Here is an 18,202-nt window from a genome sequence, read left to right as displayed (position 1 = left end):
GCTCGCCTCAGGGGAGTGGAAAGCAGAGGAGGCGTGGCGGGGAGTAACGGCCGTGGCCGCCCGCCTCCAGTCTCCCCGCGCGCTCGTCGGCAAGGAGGCTGTGCCGTCCCCGCACTCCTGGCGCGCGAAGTGTCGCCGTTCATCTCTTGTCCTGACGCCATGTCTCTGCCGCCGGAGAAAGCGTCCGAACTGAAGCAGATTATCCGCCAGCAGCTGGTTAAGGTTGGTGGGGTTGTCTCCGCGGTAGAGCCAAGGGAAGTCCCGGGGGAGGCGAAGGGCCCCTCGCTGTGTGTCCGCTCTCTCTCCGTCGCTTCGGGTGGCTTTCAGGCATCGTTTGGTCTTACCGGTGTTGCTCCCTCCCAGGAGGGCCAGCGGCCGTTCGCGCTGTGGCCTAATGCCTGACCCGCTTTGCGCCTTTCCCCCGCTGTCTCTACCGCCTCTGCTCCTCGTCCTCACCTCTTCAACCTCCTGTTCCGTGCACTATGGAGAGGTGGACCTGAGGCCATGCCGCCCTAGCTCCTTTTCCTACCCCGGGTTGCTGCTGCTTTTTCGCTCTGTCGCTGAATTTTTTTATTCATATTTTTTTTCTTTTCTTGCTGCTCTCTGCGCTGAGTTCTTGGTCTGGGTCTTGAACTGACACGGGGTAAATACGAGTGCTTTAGCTCGTATATCACAAAGTATTTTAAGTTCCGGTGGCCGTGGCCTTAACATCCCACCTGTGTGAGAAACAGCTTTATAAATCCGTGCAGTTTCACAGCCGAGGTGACCTCCCTTTGAGCGTAAGGGAAGTTTGCAGTGGAGAATTAATACTTTTGTGCCTCTGTGATATAAGCATAGCAGGGGGTAATTTTTCCCTTCTAAAGTAAGAAATTATTATCATAAAGTAGTTTGGGTTGGAGGGAACATTAAAGATCAGGTACTTCCAACCCCCCTGCAATGGCCAGCGACACCTTCTACTAGATCAGACACCTCCAGGGAGGGGTCATCCACAGCTGCTCTGGGTCAACCTGTTCGAGTGTCTTATTACCCTCAAAGTAAAGACTGTATTCCTAATACCTATTTTAATTCTACCCTCTTTCAATTTGAAACTGTTAACCCTTATCCTATCACTACACTTACTGATAAAGTGTCCCTCCTCATCTTTGCTATTAGCCCACTTTAAGTAGTTAAAGGCCATGATTAGACCTCCCTTGAACAACCTCAACTCTCATCCTGTCCTCACAGGAGAGGTTTTGCACCCCTCTGATAATTTTTGTGGCCTCCTCTGGACCAGCTCCGACAGGTCCATCTCTTTCCTGTGGTGAGGATTCCAGAGATGGACCCGGCACTGCAGGTGGCATCTTACCAGAGTGGAGTAGAGGGGCATAATCTTTTCCCTCAACCTGCTGGCTACGTTTTTGATGCAGTTGGCTTTCTGGGTTGTAAGCATACATTGCTGGGTTATATTTGGTTTTTCATCCACCAGTACCACCAAGTCATCTTCTGCAGGGTTGTTCCATTTTAAGTTTGAATTTAGAGGGTAACAAGAATTTAAAAGAGTGACTATTTTATAGCTGATGGATTTGCATACCTGTTTGTAAGGAGGGAAGTTCAAGGCAGGGGATGCTGTCAAGAGCAATGAAAATGCTCAGTTTCGGTATGCTTATGATTTTTTTAAACTGGTAGAACTGCTTCAGTGAGGTGCTGTGACTAGTTCAATTAGTTCTGCAACGATTCATATTTTGGTGTAGTCATTTCTATCTTCTTAGGAGAATACCTTTAGTTTTACAGAGTGACTGGTTAGTCATAAGAGCTATCATGCAAAGTTTGTAGCATATAGTGACTGTATTTCAGATGGATGTCCGTGGCAGGATCAGAGAAGTCCTTGCTAAGACTATGTGCGAGGAGCTAGCACCTGAGCATCAGCAGGTATCCACAGAAGATTTGATAAAAGCCTTAAGACAACAAGGAATCATTGATGATGTTATGAAGGAACTTAAGTTTGTAACTGTAAGTTGGTTTTAAAAAGTGAAAGTGTATTTTGCTTTTTTATTCCTTCTATTGTCTTGGGGTTTTGGCACTGCTTCTGAAGGTGTGTAATGGCTTTAATGATTTGTGACATATTAGGAGCAGAGCAGTTTAATGCATATGCTAGAACTGATTTAATGATAATGTGATATTGAAAGTATTTGTTCAGTTTTGTTACGTCTCCAGTGGTTCCTCCAGGAGGAAAAAGATTTGAGGAATGGCATTCAGTTGAAACAGAGGATTCTTCATGCCTCAAAAAGTTTTAATTGTAATTCCAGGATGTGCATGAAAAGGAGAAGACTTCAGCTCCAAAACCATTCACACATTTTGTTGACAGAGAGCCAGCAGCTTTGAAAAAAAGTACGCTGCTTTTTTGTTTTAATGTCGGGATCTTAGGTGTGAGAGAAATTTTAAGTGTGTGATTTTTGAACTCTGACACAGCAGTCTGCTAGGAACTGCCCTAAAAGTGGATGTTTTTTCCTTGCTTGTCTGCAGGAAGTAAATTTGTGTAAGCTGTAGCAGTTAGTCTTGCACAAAAATGGAATGTGGTTTTAAATTTAGTTATTTTACATTAAGATGGTTTTCTTGCATTTGAAAAATCACCTTCTCTTAAGCACTTGTTTCAAAAAAGTGTTTTGCTTTGGGTTTTTTTCCCAATCCCCTGTTAGTTAACTGATATTTAAGATGCTTCCTAAGATCTGTTTGTAGTCTGTTAATTTTTATTGCTACACTTTACAGCTAACATCGACCCGACACGGAGGTATCTTTACCTTCAGGTTTTGGGTGGAAAAGCTTTTCTGGAACATCTTCAGGAGCCTGAGCCTCTGCCTGGACAGACCTGTTCCACCTTCACTCTCCATTTGCATTTTCGGAATCAGCGCTTCCATACTAAGCCTGTACCCTGTGCCTGTGAGCCAGACTTTCATGATGGGTTTTTGCTTGAAGTGCACAAGGAGAGCCTAGGTAAGCAATGTTGTGCATTTAAAGCTGATGGTGTTGGCTTTTTTTCTGGCTTCAGAGTTGTTGTGAAATGTGTTTAGTGGCTTTCTTTCCTATTTTTATCATATTTTCCTAAGGAACCTGATTACTATATTAGGTTATGGCACTTGCAGATCTTTCTCTGCTCTTACCTCTTCTTTTCCTTCTTTTACACGTTTGGTCAAATTGCAGTTTGATTTTACTTTATCCATAATTGACAGTGAGATGATAGTATCAGAGATAGTAAAGAGGTATTGTGGTGGCTTGTGACAAGCGAAGAATGAAAACACAAATTTGTTGTCACATGAAAGCAAGAACTTCAGTGTGAGTGCAGTTTACCTGTCTCAGAGACAGCCATCCACAGACTCTTACTCTTCTTTTGGTAGGAGCTAAGTTTTTTGTGAAAAGTCTTCTGGAAATTGTCTGAATCTTTGTAGAAACCCAGGAATATCAGGAAACAGAGAGGAAGCCAGAAGTACTGCAGCTGCACTTGGGGAGGGGAGTGAACATACCAGAAATTCAAAGGACCCAGGTGTTGAGGAATGGCTTGAATTGCAGGGACATGGTTCTATGGAACAGCTGTTTTGAACAGAGTGTGTAGGCCAGACTCCATCTTGCTGTTTACTGCTCACAGCTTAGCTGGTGTGCTGATGCAGCAAGGCCACCACAGCCCTGTGACTGTGCTTGCAGTTTCTCATAAGATAGCACCATGTGAAGTAGTTACTTATAAGATAGTAGTATGTGATACAAAGCATATGGGAAACAAAGAACTACTGAGAAAGGAGGTTGTGAAGTTGCATGTAGGCCTAACTGCAAGTAGGCTGGATAATAGCCAATGGAATAATGACACTTGTGCATATTTAGCTGAGATGCTTTATAAGCCATGCTTTTGAACAATAAAGTTGAAGCTTGCTTATCAATCATATTGATATTGATGCATCCCAGTTTATTAAAAACACTTTTCAATGCCTCCTACTTCATGGTACTTCGATGTTCTTTATTTTCTTAAATCTTAATTCCATTGTAATTTTTGTGCATTTGAACCAGGTACACTGGAATACTTGGGATGATAACATTCTTGCTCTCTTGTCTTGTTTTAATAATGGCAGGTGATGGAAGTAAAATGGTGGATGCAACCACTATGTTATCTATATGTGATCCAGTGCACATGGTTCTGATCAAAACAGACACGTTTGGTGAGACAACACTAGTTGCATCCTATTTTTTGGAGTGGAGATCTGTCTTAGCTGCGGAGAATGGTGTAACCAATGTTGCTGTTGAACTTCTGGGTGTAGGTAAGAACAGAGAAGACTTCAATAACTTAGAATACTGGGTACTGAGCTTGCTTGTAAGCTTAATAGAGTATTTGGGATGTAGTTTAGTTTTAGTCCAACTTATAAATAACTATAAAGTATCCATAGAAAATGTGTAGGAGACTAATGGTCAGATTTTGTTGTTGCTGAAATACTACAAATGTATATTCCAGATCCTGTGTAGTGATAGGCCTCATGTCTGGAACTCCCACTATTGATTTTCTGCAAAATCTTGAGAAGTTGCCAAATACCAACCAACCAAGAATCAAGCAGTTAATCTCCAGTAATGTATCAGACCTGTGCACTGGAGAGTAAAAGCCTGCTTGTGTCCCTTTCCCAGCAAACTGGCAACTACCAGAGCAAGTGATCTCTTTTGTATTGCCGTTTATTGCAGTGGTTGGAAGTATGTTTTCTGACAGAAAGGGTAAAGCAGCTTTGTCTTAGGATAGAGAGCTAGAGCATGTCCCCTGTGGGGACAGGCTGTGAGAGTTGGGGCTCTTCAGCCTGCAGAAAAGAAGGCTCTGGGAAGACTTTATTGTGGCCTTTCAGTACTTAAAGGGAGGACTTAGAGGAAAGCTGGTAAGGGACTTTTTACAGGGACTTGTAGTGATAGGATGAGGGGGAATGGATTTAAGGGGTTCTACATCAGCTATCCTAAAGTTTTGTCAGATGGTAGCTGCTAATTCTTTGTTTCAGTTTCTTTTCCTGTTAGGTGGGTGAGCAGTTGTTGACAGATTTAAAAGAGTTTAAATTATACCTTCAAAATATTTTTGAAGGTATAAAACACAAGGAAAGTTACTCATTGTTGCCACTTTTGCCTGCTGTTATGGGGGGTGTGTGATTTGGTGCAGTGTTTTATCCAGCAAGTACAACTCTGGTAAGCTTTAATTGCTAATGTGTTTGTTAGCTTCATTTTCCTTCTGAAAATGCTAACATTGGCCAAGTTTAGTAAGCAGTATGGGTTTGGATATTCTCTTAAATCGAGAGTTTCTGTATTTATAGTGATGTGGCAGTGCATAACAAGTAAGTACTGAAATGGGTGGTGAGAGCAGTTTAATAATCAGTAGTGTTTTTCCAAATAATGAAGTATCAAGCCTCTAAATGCAGTGTATTTTTACCTCTTCTGAAGTTTTGCCACTGTACAAAATGCAGCAAGACCACCAAAGCATGCTGCTATCTCAGATAAATGGAGTGTGTGACTCTCCTACTCTTTTTTAGATGTCTGTTCTAGATGTTTCTAGAATGTCATTCATTTCATACATCTTGGTACTGGCTGCAAAGAGGGCCTAGGGTAATTACCTCATATATAGATATTTCCTTTTTTGCTTTGGCCAGATTATGCTTTCTTAGAGCCTCACATGCACTTGAGATTTAAATATGCTTATTTTGCCTATATTTAAAGAAGTTTAGTTGGTTTTTGTGGTTATAGAGCTATCATCTTTAAGTGCTTGGTCCTGCCTGGCTGAAATGTTAGAAGTAAATCAAATTTGAGAGAACTGATCAAAATTTATTTTGGTTTGAAGGTACAGAATCTAAGGTTTCTGTTGGTGTTTTAAACATCAGACTGGAAATGTATCCACAGCTTGATAAGACACTGTCTCCAGAAGTAACAAATACTCAAGTAAGTAACTGGAGTGGAGGTAAACTGACTTGTTCTTTTTTGGTGGAGGAAACTCAATATAGGATTACTTGTAGGTGTTGAGAGATGTGGGATTTTTTTTTTTTCCCCATTAAATCTAAATATAATTTCCTTTTTTTAAAAGCTACTTTGTTTATAGAATCTTAGAATGGTTTAGGTTGGAAGTGATCTTTAAAGCAGGGGCATTTCCAACTAGAGTACGTTGCTCAGAGACCCATCTAGCCTGACCTGGAATGTTTCCAGGGATGGGGCTTCTACCACCTCTCTGGGCAGCCTGGGCCAGTGTTTCACCACCTTTGTTGGAAGAAATTCTTCCTTCTATCTAGTCTAAATCTCCCCTCTTCTAGTTTAAAACCATCACCATTTGTCCTGTTTCAGCAGGCCCTGCTAAAATGATTGTGGCCATCTTTCTTCTAGGCCCCCTTTAAGTACTGAAAGGCCTTTTTGGAGCCTGTTCTTGTCTGAGCAACCCAACTCTCAGGCTGTATTACATGTTATGCTGAACATTACATGATTTGGAATACTACTACTGTAGTAGTTTTCCTAATTACTTGTACTTTCTTCACAGAAATGCACTTAAGATGAACACTACTTCAAACTTTAGTGCATTGGATTTTCATTTTAAAATACTGTTCTTCAGCATTTAGCCTGGGATACTTTACACATGAAGCTTTATTTTACGTATGACAGGATTTGTTGATAATGCATTTATTGATTATGTGATGTTTTTCCTGTTTGTGGTTAAAAAAACTGATCAGTTATGGTTTTCTTACCTGCAGTTTGCATTGGAGCACATGAAAACAGCAGAAAAAGAGCGGTTATTTCTTGCGTATGCTAAGCAGTGGTGGAAGGAATACCTACAGATTAGGCCTACACACAATGTAAGGCTAGTGAAGATATTTGCACAGGTTTGTATCCCAGTTGCTTAAGTTAGCCTTTCATTGTTTGATATATTTTGAAGCTGATGTGTATATAGAATCTGTGTGTAATGATGTGGTCACAGGCGGGTCAGGCCAGCATGTGGTGCATCAAGCACGACATAAAATTTGTGGTAATTGAACTTCTGTTAGTGTATTGAAGCTTCAGAGCATGCTGCAGACAGAGGGGTTGTTCCTACCACCTCTCATGTATGAGGTAGTAAACTCTTGCCTTTTCCTTTAAGGTCTTCAATACAAATGGCAAAGACTTAAATGATTGGTGTCAACTATTTCAAACACATTTTATGTCAGACAAAATGGTTGTGAAAAATGGACTCTGCTAGCTCTACTAGAACAGATCCACACAATATTTGAGCTCTCTGTGGTCTGTAAAACAATCTGTCTGTTTAATAACACAAAATAGCTATGGATATAACAATTGTGGAGTCATAAGTTACTGTCTCAGTTGCTCCTTGCCAAGTCTCCCTCAGGAGTGATATGAACCTTCTGTTTTTCATGCTATGAATTTCCTAGCACAGATATTGTGCAGTAATTTATCTCAGAGTAGCATCCTGAAGTGATCTGTGCCTGCTTCTCTTCAGTGAAGTCGTAACTTCCATTCTGGCTGTACTTTGAGTCTTCAGTAGTAATGTGAACTTCCAAATCCCAACCTGCAGCTGAGTCCCCACCCATTCTCACTCATTTGAGTGGGAATGGGATGGGAACAAAAAGGGCCAAAGTGTAGAAAAGCTCAGGAATTGAGACGAAATGAAGGAAAGAAAGGAAGAGGGGAAGGAAAAAAGTGACCCAGAGACAATCACTCATCACTACTTCCAGGTGAAGTGACATTCTCAGGGGGCCAAAACTGAATCTGGTACTTAAGGTGCAGTGACAGTATTTGATGTGTAGTGAATGTATCCCACCTGTGTTTGTTTTCTTGATTGCTTTCCAGCTGTGAAATAATTTTCAACAAGATTCTAGTTAGCTTCAAATAAATGCTGCTTTTCTTAACAGCAAAGTGACAAAACATAAATGGAGGCAATATGTGACTACAGTAGAACTATGAGACTATAATTTCCTGAAGCTGCAGGGACTTAAGGGCTTTGATCTCTTAAAATATATGAGCATAGAAGTACCAATTTAGCTCAGTGAGGGAAAAGTAGTCTTGAAATAATTCTAATAGTTGATAATTGTTGTATTTCCCTGCAGCATGTAGTAAAAAAACTTCTTTTTTTCCCAGATATCTTATTTGCTCATTTTCCCAAGAAATTACAAATTCTTAGTGTTATTTTTCTCCTAATTTAGCTAAGCCTAGTTACTTTATTGTGAGTAAATTTTACTGCTGCTTGGTGTTACAACAGGAGGTATTCAAATTTAGAAGCAAATAGTCACCTTTAAACTCAAATCAGCTGACAAATCCTTAATGTTTCAGTGATGGTTGTTAGGGATTGGTGTGGGGTTTGGTGTCTCTGTATATTAGTCTGGTGGCTTTTGCTGGATGTTAATGTGGGAATTGATAATGGGTGAGCATGAACAGTTACTCACCTATTTAAGAAAATGAATTGTAGCTGCTCCAGGTCACAAACATTTAGTCCAGAGTGTCCTACAAGTGACAGAGCCAGCAGAAAAATCTTACTGTAATGTCTCTAAATGGTTTAATGGTCTGATGTCTGAATTGTGGAAGTATTTTTGTGTGAATATTTTTGAGCAATATGTGTTTGAGGATGAATACATCCCACTGCAAAAGTATTTGAGATAAATCTTTTGTGCTATTTGTGTGGCTGGCAAGTAACCATGTTTCCTATATGCAGGATGAAAATGGAGTGAATCGTCCTGTATGTACATACGTCAGACCGTTTCGAGCAGGCCGCTTACTGGACACACCTAGACAGGCAGCACGGTTTGTCAGCGTCCTGGGGTATGAAAGAGCTCCAGTCATTGGAGGAGGTGGTGGCAAACAAGAGCAGTGGTGCACCCTTCTTGCTTTTTTATCCAGGAACAAGGTATGCGAAATCAGTCCCTGTGTGGCAGGGACTAAGGAGCTTTACTCTTCCACTTCTCAGTGCTGTTTGGTATTATGAAAGTTTCACTGCATGAGGAATTTTTGTTCTTACCTGCCTGACAGCTAACCTGTGTAAAGAGCTTAAGAGACACAGAATCCTAGATACCACGTTTGAAAACAGTTTTCTGTGAATTATGAACAGTAGTAATGTGTTTATGAAAGAAATATTTTTCTGACTGGAAGGCAAAGCAGCTACATGTGACTTTCAATTGGTTTATATTTAGATCTGTGAGGGAGGTTGTTGCAGCTTTTTTTGATTTCTGAACTTTGACTACACATTCCAGGCAGTGCAATAGTAGTTGAATCACATTTCAAATGGTTAACTTCCTCACTGTGTCCAAATACTGTGTAATTTCTAGTAGTACTACTACTTCCCCCTCCCCTATGTAGTCTTTAATTAGAATACTGGTTTTGTCTTCATGGGCCAATAGATTCTGGTTCAGGATTATTGAAGGTGTCTTCATAATCATGAGAAATGTTTTCCTGTGTTTATACTGTAGTGGAATAAAAGATTCAAATGGTCTATCATTAGAAGATACTAATATTTTTAACTGATTAATTCTATTACAGAATACTAAAATTAGGCAGGTTTAAATCTTAAAATCCTGATTCCTGATACCTGCTTTGGGTGAACAGAGGGAAAACTTGACTTGTTATGAAATGGTTAGAGAAATACCACTACTTCCTTTCAAGATTTATCCATGGCTGATACTCAAACCAACTTACTGGTATTTACTGTCTAGGGTGACTGTGAAGATCATGCTAACCTTCTGTGCAGTCTCCTCCTGGGGTTTGGGTTGCAAGCCTTTGTGTGCGTTGGAACAAAAGCGAAAGGAGTCCCTCACACTTGGGTAATGACTTGTGGAACTGCTGGAACAATTACTTTTTGGGAAAGCTTAACAGGACATAGGTGAGTAAAAGGAATATAAGAAAACTGAACCTTGTTTATTGATGCTTTTGTTGTTGATTTTTGGGTTTTGACCCATGGACCCTGTCATGTAACTGTCATGTGATCCAGTGTCCTGGTTTGAGCTAGAACAGAACTAATTCTGGTCGGTGCTGTGACTTCTCACCTTAGTCTCTGCTCATTGAGGGTACGTTCTGAAGCTCAGGGTGTGTTTGCACATCCAGTGGCTGCTTCTAACAGTGAGAACACTGATGGAGAGAATTACTGCTAATGGCTTGGCTGCAGAATGGCTCTGGCTTAGACTTGCTCCTGTGCACACCAAGGGCTCTTCTAAATCTTGTGTGCTATGTTGGGGTGCAGTAAGTAAGAGTGCCACTTGTGGGGAGGAATGGACAAGACAGTTGACCCTAAACTGACCAATGAGGAATTCCGTCCCTATCCCATGGACAGCATCCTCAGGATCAAGCTGAGGGAACAGCAGAGTCAAGCCTTTTCTTCAGTGTCTGGTGTCTAAGGAAGACTTTGGTCCATCCTGCCTTCAATCCCAACCTGTGTGTTCCTGAGTCCAGTTGCAGAATCCAACTCCTTAATCGAGTTCTCATCTCATGATGAGTCCAGCCTGGGACTTTTTCAGTGCCTGCTCATAACATCAGTGGTAATGGTGATGCAATTGACATCAAGGGGTTGGATTTCATACTGGTTTGTAACTGTTTGTATCTAGTTCATTTTGCTATTATCAATTTCCATTTCAGATGGTTTAGTTTTCTTTCCCAGTCTATCAGTCTCTCTCCCGTACTCCCTTTCCCTTCACTTTGGGAAGTCAGAGGCATTCATAGGGAGCTTCTTTCACTTGTCCAGTGGCTGGCCCAGCCCTGACCCGTGACATCCAGATGACTTTTGTCTTTACATCTTTTTGTTTTTTCTGTGCACTGCTTTTGTTGGGAAGCTAACTGCTTCAGTGTGAAGTGAAATATTTCAGCAGTTTGTAATAGAGTTTTCAGTGGCTTTAATACCATCTAGTAACTACTTTGTGTCTTATGACAACTGGTTGCCACTGATGCTGTCACTGCCAGCACTTGTAGAGGAGATGAAATCTAATGTGAATGTTTAGGAACACACACTTTTTCCCTTGTTTCATCTATGAAATCAGTGTTACAATACTTCCCCTGCGCTCCCCGCAGAAATCTCTGCAAGTTCTCTGAGATCTTCTCTCATTGAGTCACTTTAGAAGGGCACAGGTAGTGGTTGCAAAATTTCTGGAACCTGTCATCTACAGTGTTGAAAATATGCCATCCTGTTTTGCCACTGTTTGTATATCTTTTAGGAGCTTTTGGAGATGTATTTCTCCAAATGTGATGAGTAGTGGGGAAACTGCAGAGTGTCCTTGGGTCAGAGCTTGGCATCAGTGACAAACTCCCTATGAACTCTTCTCCCTTCCCAAAGGGGAAGAAAAGGAATAAGGGAGAGAGACTGATGGGTGGGAAAACTAAAACTACTTTAATGAAAATAACACCAGTAAAATGGAATAAATACAAGTAGATATGAACCAATGTTGAATCCAAACCCCTGATGTCACTGTCACCACTGATGCTGGGGGCAGGCACTAGGAAGCCCCAGGCTGAACTCACCAGCAGATGTGAACTTGATTCAGAAGCTGAATTCTGCAGCTGGACTCAGAAACACATAGATTGGGATTGAAGGCAGAATGGACAGAGTCCTGCTTGGACTCCAGTCATTGAAGAAGATGCTTGACCCTGGTGATCCCTCGGCTTGATCCTAAAGATGACACCCATGGGATGGAATCCCTTCTTGGTCATTTTGTTAAAGTTACAAAATTTAATTGATGTTGACTATCTGCTTGATTCATAGAATGGTTTGGGTTGGAAGGAACCCTACAGATCATCTAGTTCCAACCCTTCTGCCATGGGCAGGGACACCTTCCACTAGACCAAGTTGCTCAAGGTCTCTTCCAATCTGGCCTTGAACACCTCCAGAGAGGTTGCATCCACAACCTTCCTGGGCAACTTGTTCTGGTGTCTCACCACCCTCACTGTAAAGAATTTCTTCCTAATATCCAGTCTGAATGTGCCCTCCTCAAGCTTCAATTTTGAAGGAAATTAAAAAACCCCAAAAGTAGCGCCGTGTTACTTCATGGTATGTTTTGCCTCCAAAATGTGTTGAATTACTGTCAGGTAAATAAATGAATGCCACTTTGGAGAATAAAACAATTCTTAACAGACTTGGGTTGAATATTTGAAAGTAGAAACAGCTTGTATCTGCCCCATCTAAATACTTTTATCTTGGCTTAAAATAAGTTATAGTAATCACATAAAGGATGGTTTTAATTAGGTACATCCACATACCTGTCAACCCTGATGCCCCTCCACTCGTGGAGCAACCCAAGCTACAGCATCCTTACCGCACAATAGGCTGCATCTTCAACCATCAGAAGTTCCTGGGAAACTGTCAGCCCTCAGATGCTGTGGAGGTCTGTGTGTTTGACCTGCACGATGAATCTAAATGGAAACCCATGAGTGAAGAAGCGATAAAATCTGTATGTCCTCCTGGAAACACATCTTCAGTTCCCCCTTTTCCTCCTCTGTGTGCCTCCACAGTAGTTGCTCCAGTAGCAAGCAACATGGTAGAGCTACAGCTGAGAACACTGGTCACTGAACACAGAAAGGTAATAAATGCTGTGTCAAGATTGTCCTCCTTCTGTTGTAATAAGGGTGCATGGTTTTACTGTGTGCTTGTCTTGAATAACCATTTGTTAGTTCACCTACTCATAACTGCAGTGTGTTTTCCATCAGCTTTTGCAGAAATGGTGCATGTGAAAAGTGAAACGATTGGAAAACAGTTTGGAAAGGCTTCACTGAACTAGCTTAGACACCTTATTGTTTGCAGTGGTGATTTGGAGTCTCATGTGTGGGCTCTTTCCCTCACCCCTCCTCTGCCTCTTATTCCAGGTCTGTGGTCCTCAGTTTACTGGCACCTGCAGGCTACCTATGAGTGGTCTGTGAAGGAGCTGGGGAGATAAATCTGATTGTTATTGGGCTTTGCCTGTCTATCACAAATGGTTTTGGTCCCTAGACAAAAGCAGGCTTTTATGAGCTTACTCTGACTGCTTGACAAAATCAGAAGGTATTTCTTGAAGCTAGTTTTGCTCTGATTCATGAGTTTTAGAAGAATAATGTGCCTGAAACAATTCTTCCTGTGCTGGATATGAAGGAGATACTTATGTCTGTTTTTAATGGGCCTTCTGGTTGTGTTTATCTCCCCACACAATGCTTAGCCTCTGGGGTAGTAAATAGTTCTCAGAGTGCGAGTCTCTGCAACACTGAGTACGTACATGGTAGCTTTATCTACTTTGCACTTGTGGGATGACAAGAGTAAGGCTCATGTACACCTGAATGTGTTCTGGGCAGCTGTTGTGTTGTCTTTTCTGAAGTGAGCTTTCATGAGAGACATTGGAAAAACATGAAGCAAATCTTAGCTGACCTTATGCTATCTTCTTGCATTTCCTGTAGAGATACTGTAGCTAAAACATCTAGTTTTAACTCTGCTGGTATGGTTTTAATCTAGCAGTCTAACTTAATTTCTTGTTAACTGTTTGAGAGCTTGTTGGTGGTGTTTGATTGTTCTACTTGCTGTGTGAGTCAACATCTCTTACTGCTGCATGGATTCACTTCCATGAACTGCAAATGAATGATTTGTTGTGGGTTTATCTGAATGTATACAGCATACAAGCTTAGTCATACCCTAATGTTCATTCTACATGGTTGTCATCATTCTGTGACTTGCCTCACAGGATCTTGGCCTTTCTACTGTTTGGGATGACCATCTGTCCTACCTGTTGGCACCAGCGTTAGCAGCCTACGAGCTTGAACGTATAACAGGCGTTTCTGCAGGAAATGAAGAGTTTCAAGACGCTATCAGAAGAGCAGTACCTGATGGTCACACCTTTAAAGGGTTCCCCATCCAGTTTGGATACATAAATGCCAGGAGAGCTTTTGCCACGTGTCTTCGGTAGGTTTAATTTACTGATATGTTCAAGCCAAATAGTAGCAGTGGTGAACTGCAACTCTTTTTTGAATAATGACACTTAGTTAAAGTTTATTTCCTTAATTACAACTGGAAGAAGAGATGGCAGGGAGCAGAGCTTTTGTCAGAGAATCATAGTATTGTTTTGGTTAGAAAAGACCTTTAAGATCAATTAATGCAACCATTATCTAACGCTGTGAAGTCTGGTGTTCCTCAGCACCACATTCCTGCATCTTTTAAACGTGGGTACACGTTGCTAACGGGGAAATTTGGACTGGATGCCAGAAATTTTTTTTTCACCATTTGAACTATTTAGACATTGGAATAAATTCCCAAGGGAGGGTGGTGATTTTCCCTGCGTTAGACAGTTTCAAGGACTAGCTTGACTGGGTGCTGGGCCATCTCATTTAAACTAGATACTTAGTGTGATTCTCCTAAATGATCCTTGAGGTCTTTTTCAACCTGGTATTCCATGAATCCCCAGGGATGGGGATTCAACCACTTTCCTGGGGAGCTTGTTCCAATGTTTCAGAACCTTTTCAGTGAGGAAGTTTCTTCTAATACCTAAACCTCCCCTGGTGCAACTTGAGGTCATTTTGTCTTATTCTGTGTTACAGTGGTGAGTTCAGTGATAGTAGACTTCTCATGTGTTAAATGAGAGAACAATGAGTTAATTTCTCTGCACTTGTTAAAGATGATCAGTGCTTGTCTTTTTTACCTCCAAGGTAATAGCCCCTGCATTACAGAACAATATTACTTGTAATGTCAGACTCATGGCACTTAAGGTTAATTATTAGTCACATTTAGAAAAATTCCACTTGTAATTGAAATTTTTAATAGCAGCTTAGTAATATCTGTTCCTCTTGTTTTCACTTTTTGTCCCACAGATCTCCTCTCTGTGAAGAAATAGTCTGTTGTAGGGGGGACCAAGTGAAACTTGCAGTTCGTGCCAGAGTGTTTCCATACCCAGAATCTGCATGTGCTGTTTGGATCATGTTTGCTTGTAAATACCGCTCTGTCCTCTGAAAAAAAACCAAGCAGGTAATTTAGATACTTTTAGAGCTGCACAATAATGGATGCAGGTGTATTTGATCTAAGAGCCACTGATTTTTGAATACCACGGTTTGTGTTTCAACGAGGGTTGTGTATACAGCAATGATTATGTACAAAGAGAATATATTTTTAATAAAAGTTACTTTTAATATTTGCAGAAGTGTGAGTCAATGCCAGGGCCTTTTAAAATCCCTGCAGGAGCAGGAACCACACGGCACCAATGTGATGCATAAACTTTGTAACGATCAGCGCTACTTTGATACTGTATACTCACACTATGCTGCAATATGATAGGCTGTTCTGCATCCTCACGGGCTGTCCACGCATCCTTTTGATCGATCTGGTTGTTGCTGATGTTTTGTGCAGATTGAATGGACAAAAAGCTCAACATGAGCTCTCAGTGTGCACTTGCAGCCCGCAAGGCCAATCAGATCCTGGGCTGCATCAGGAGAAGTGTGGCCAGCAGGTCGAGGGAGGTGATCCTCCCCCTCTACTCAGCCCTGGTGAGACCCCACCTGGAGTACTGTGTCCAGTTCTGGAGCCCCTATTACAAGAGGGATGTGGAGGTGCTGGAAGGTGTCCAGAGAAGGGCCACAAGGATGATCAGAGGGCTGGAGCACCTCTCCTATGAGGACAGACTGAAGGAGTTGGGGCTGTTCAGTCTGCAGAAGAGAAGGCTCCGAGGTGACCTAATTGTGGCCTTCCAGTATCTGAAGGGGGCCTACAGGAAGGCTGGGGAAGGACTTCTCAGGATGTCAGGTAGTGATAGGACTAGGGGGAATGGAATGAAGCTGGAGGTGGGGAGATTCAGGCTGGATGTGAGGAGGAGGTTCTTCCCCATGAGAGTGGTGAAACCCTGGAATGGGTTGTCCAGGGAGGTGGTCGAGGCCCCGTCCCTGGGGGTGTTTAAGCCCAGGCTGGATGAGGCTCTGGCCAGCCTGATGTAGTGTGGGGTGTCCCTGCCCATGGCAGGGGGTTTGGAACTAGATGATCCTTGTGGTCCCTTCCAACCCTGAATGAAACTATGAAACTATGAATGACAGTCCCAGATTCACATCCCCTGTTGTGTTACATTGTCTTCTTGTAGCTAACTTACCCAACGGTTGTTTATGAGGACAGCAGTTCATGTTCTTTTACAAGGCCATCATAATACATATTCTGAACAAAGCTATCATAGATCACATTCTAAATTAGCTGCTTATATCTCTCTGAGTTGCTTATGCTAACGCTTCAAGACAGGCCAGGCTCCAGCAGGTCAAGTTACTAAAATGTGTGCAGAAAATACTGTTGCAGTTTTTCATGTGGAAAAAGTGGTTTACCTCTTCAGCGTAAAAGACTGGTTTACCTTTCCTTGCCTCTCCTTATAGCATTCAAGGTATACTTTGTGAGTGACTAAGATCCAAAAATACTGAAATTCAAGCACGTGTTCTTTCCACTGCAAAACTTCTGCCTTTCTTGGACCCAGCACTAGCTTCTATATTCAGCTTTTAAGAACAGTTCAGTCAGGTGTGGGTAATCCTGTTAATTTATCAATTGAGTGATTTCTGGATATTTTTTTTTCCCCTCCCTGATATTTAAATTAAAGTCTTGAGTACCTGAACATTTGACTATCAATGCTGGGTTACATAAGTGGTTTAACTGGTCTAGTTGAGGATGCCCCTGTTTACTGTGGAAATGGTTGGACTAGATGACCTTTAGAGGTCCCTTCCAATCCAGACCATTCTATGATTTTATGGACTTTGTGCCTTTTTCCTGATATTAGCTTGGAAAGCTCCTGAGGTAGAAGTTGTAGAGAGGCCATTTTGCTTAACAATCATTCATGATTTTGTCTAATTTTGACACTTAAATCCATACTTCATTGTTTGTCTTAAACTTGTGGATGATGATTTTTACTGAGTGTCTTGTAGTCTTTATGCTTTGTGGCAAAGCAAGCAACTGGGCTTTGTGAACTTCACCATGCCTCTCATGTTTTTTGCTCTGCAGGCTTCAGCCATCTTGTTTTGAGACTGAAGAATCCCAAACTATTTGATTTCTTCTGGAAGCTATTCCCTAGGTCTGATAACCCATGTCCACCTCCACCTGTTCTGCTTGTAAGAGAGATTCAAATCTTTCTGCTGATGCTGGAGCAAAGAGAAACCGCAATAACCCTAGAGAAGCTCCCAACACACGCAGCAGGCGTGAAGATTTTACCTACACATTTAATCAGCACTGTGGTAGCCTGACACTATTTCTGTCTTTTCTCCAGAAATGTTAATGCTGCCTCCTGCAGGCCTTGGGTTTTAACTCGAAATTTTAGTAATACATTGTGTGCTGACTTGAAGTTCTAATAGTGTGTTACATAGTTGCTGGTCCTGCTGCTAACAAGTTTCAAATATTTCACAGTGCTTGAAGCTGGATTTGTGTTACCTTTCTCTTTATACTTCGAAGAACAAAATTTGGCTCTTGTACATCACACAGGTCTATTCAGGCAATAAAACTTCTCTACCACTTTCATTATCTCATACAATCTGAAAGGCTGGATCATACTGTATGGTGAATATTTCTAAGTTTAATAGCTTTATTTAAATACCAGTTCTATCATCTTTGCAGTGGTGTATGTAACATGTATCACTCCAAGAGGAAAAAAAACCCGCCATACAGCTGAAAACGAAATATGAAACACTCTTACTGTTGAAGTGGGGTATTGCATGGCTTGTCCAGCATGCAGTACGCTGAAGCACAGAAGGGGATGCTGCTAAGAGGAGATTGTTTTGTTTCTTTCTTTCTTTTAACATATCATAAGTAAAATTGTAGATTACTAAAGAAAAAAATAAAGGGAAGCTTTTTCCTCTGTGCTGTGCCCATTGACTTGGTACTGGCTGCCTCTGCCCTACTGGTGCCCAGTTGTGCTCACGGGCAGGAATATCAGTTCCCAGTTATTTGGAATCACACAGAATGAAGACCACCTTGTCCACCCTGCTCCTAAAGCAGGGGTCAATCAGTGTAAATCAGAGAGCAACATCTCCATGTGGGTTTTGAATACCTCTGCAGATAGAGACTTCTCACCCTCTGAGACTTCACACCTCCTCTGGGTGGCCTCTACCCATGCTCTGCCACCCTCAAGATGAAAAATTTCCCCCTTGTATTTACATGGAACCTGTAGCGTTCCAGTTCATGTCCATTCACTTGTCCCATTACTGGACACCACTGGAAAGAGTCTGGCTCTGTCCTCCTGCAACTCTCGTAGTAATAAGCAGTAATGAGATTTCTCCCACACTCTCTTCTCCAGGCTGAACGTCCCCAGTT

At 41.8% G+C, this 18,202-nt stretch overlaps 1 protein-coding gene across 2 annotated transcripts; it reads left to right on the top strand.

The window, feature by feature from the left end:
- Positions 1 to 63: 63 nt before the first annotated feature.
- On the top strand, positions 64 to 17,736 carry CEP76 (centrosomal protein 76). Of its 2 annotated transcripts, XM_068147644.1 has the most exons (13): positions 64 to 222; positions 1,834 to 1,989; positions 2,286 to 2,367; positions 2,746 to 2,970; positions 4,095 to 4,280; positions 5,822 to 5,919; positions 6,717 to 6,845; positions 8,666 to 8,857; positions 9,660 to 9,826; positions 12,173 to 12,506; positions 13,632 to 13,849; positions 14,752 to 14,905; positions 16,901 to 17,736. In XM_068147644.1, exons 1-12 carry the CDS (start codon positions 160 to 162, stop codon positions 14,888 to 14,890), a joined length of 1,989 nt encoding a protein of 662 aa, XP_068003745.1. In that variant the 5' UTR covers positions 64 to 159; the 3' UTR covers positions 14,891 to 14,905; positions 16,901 to 17,736. The 2 variants fall into 2 exon arrangements, with proteins under 2 accessions (XP_068003745.1, XP_068003746.1); XM_068147645.1 differs by lacking the exon at positions 1,834 to 1,989.
- Positions 17,737 to 18,202: the final 466 nt, after the last annotated feature.

Source organism: Melanerpes formicivorus, unplaced genomic scaffold (assembly GCF_026170545.1).
Source record: "Melanerpes formicivorus ecotype bairdi unplaced genomic scaffold, bMelFor1.0.p_v2 SCAF_15, whole genome shotgun sequence".
Taxonomy (NCBI): Eukaryota; Metazoa; Chordata; class Aves; order Piciformes; family Picidae; genus Melanerpes; species Melanerpes formicivorus.
Note: the sequence above shows the minus strand (reverse complement) of the source record. Positions and strands in the feature narration are given on the sequence as shown.

What these genes read in the sequence shown, in the direction of transcription:
- CEP76 (XM_068147644.1), top strand. Translation starts at nt 160, where the DNA reads ATGTCTCTGCCGCCGGAGAAAGCGTCCGAACTGAAGCAGATTATCCGC. An exon ending in AGGAACTTAAGTTTGTAACT is followed by an intron (nt 1,990 to 2,285) that starts GTAAGTTGGTTT and finishes TTGTAATTCCAG; the next exon opens with GATGTGCATGAAAAGGAGAA. An exon ending in AGTGCACAAGGAGAGCCTAG is followed by an intron (nt 2,971 to 4,094) that starts GTAAGCAATGTT and finishes TAATAATGGCAG; the next exon opens with GTGATGGAAGTAAAATGGTG.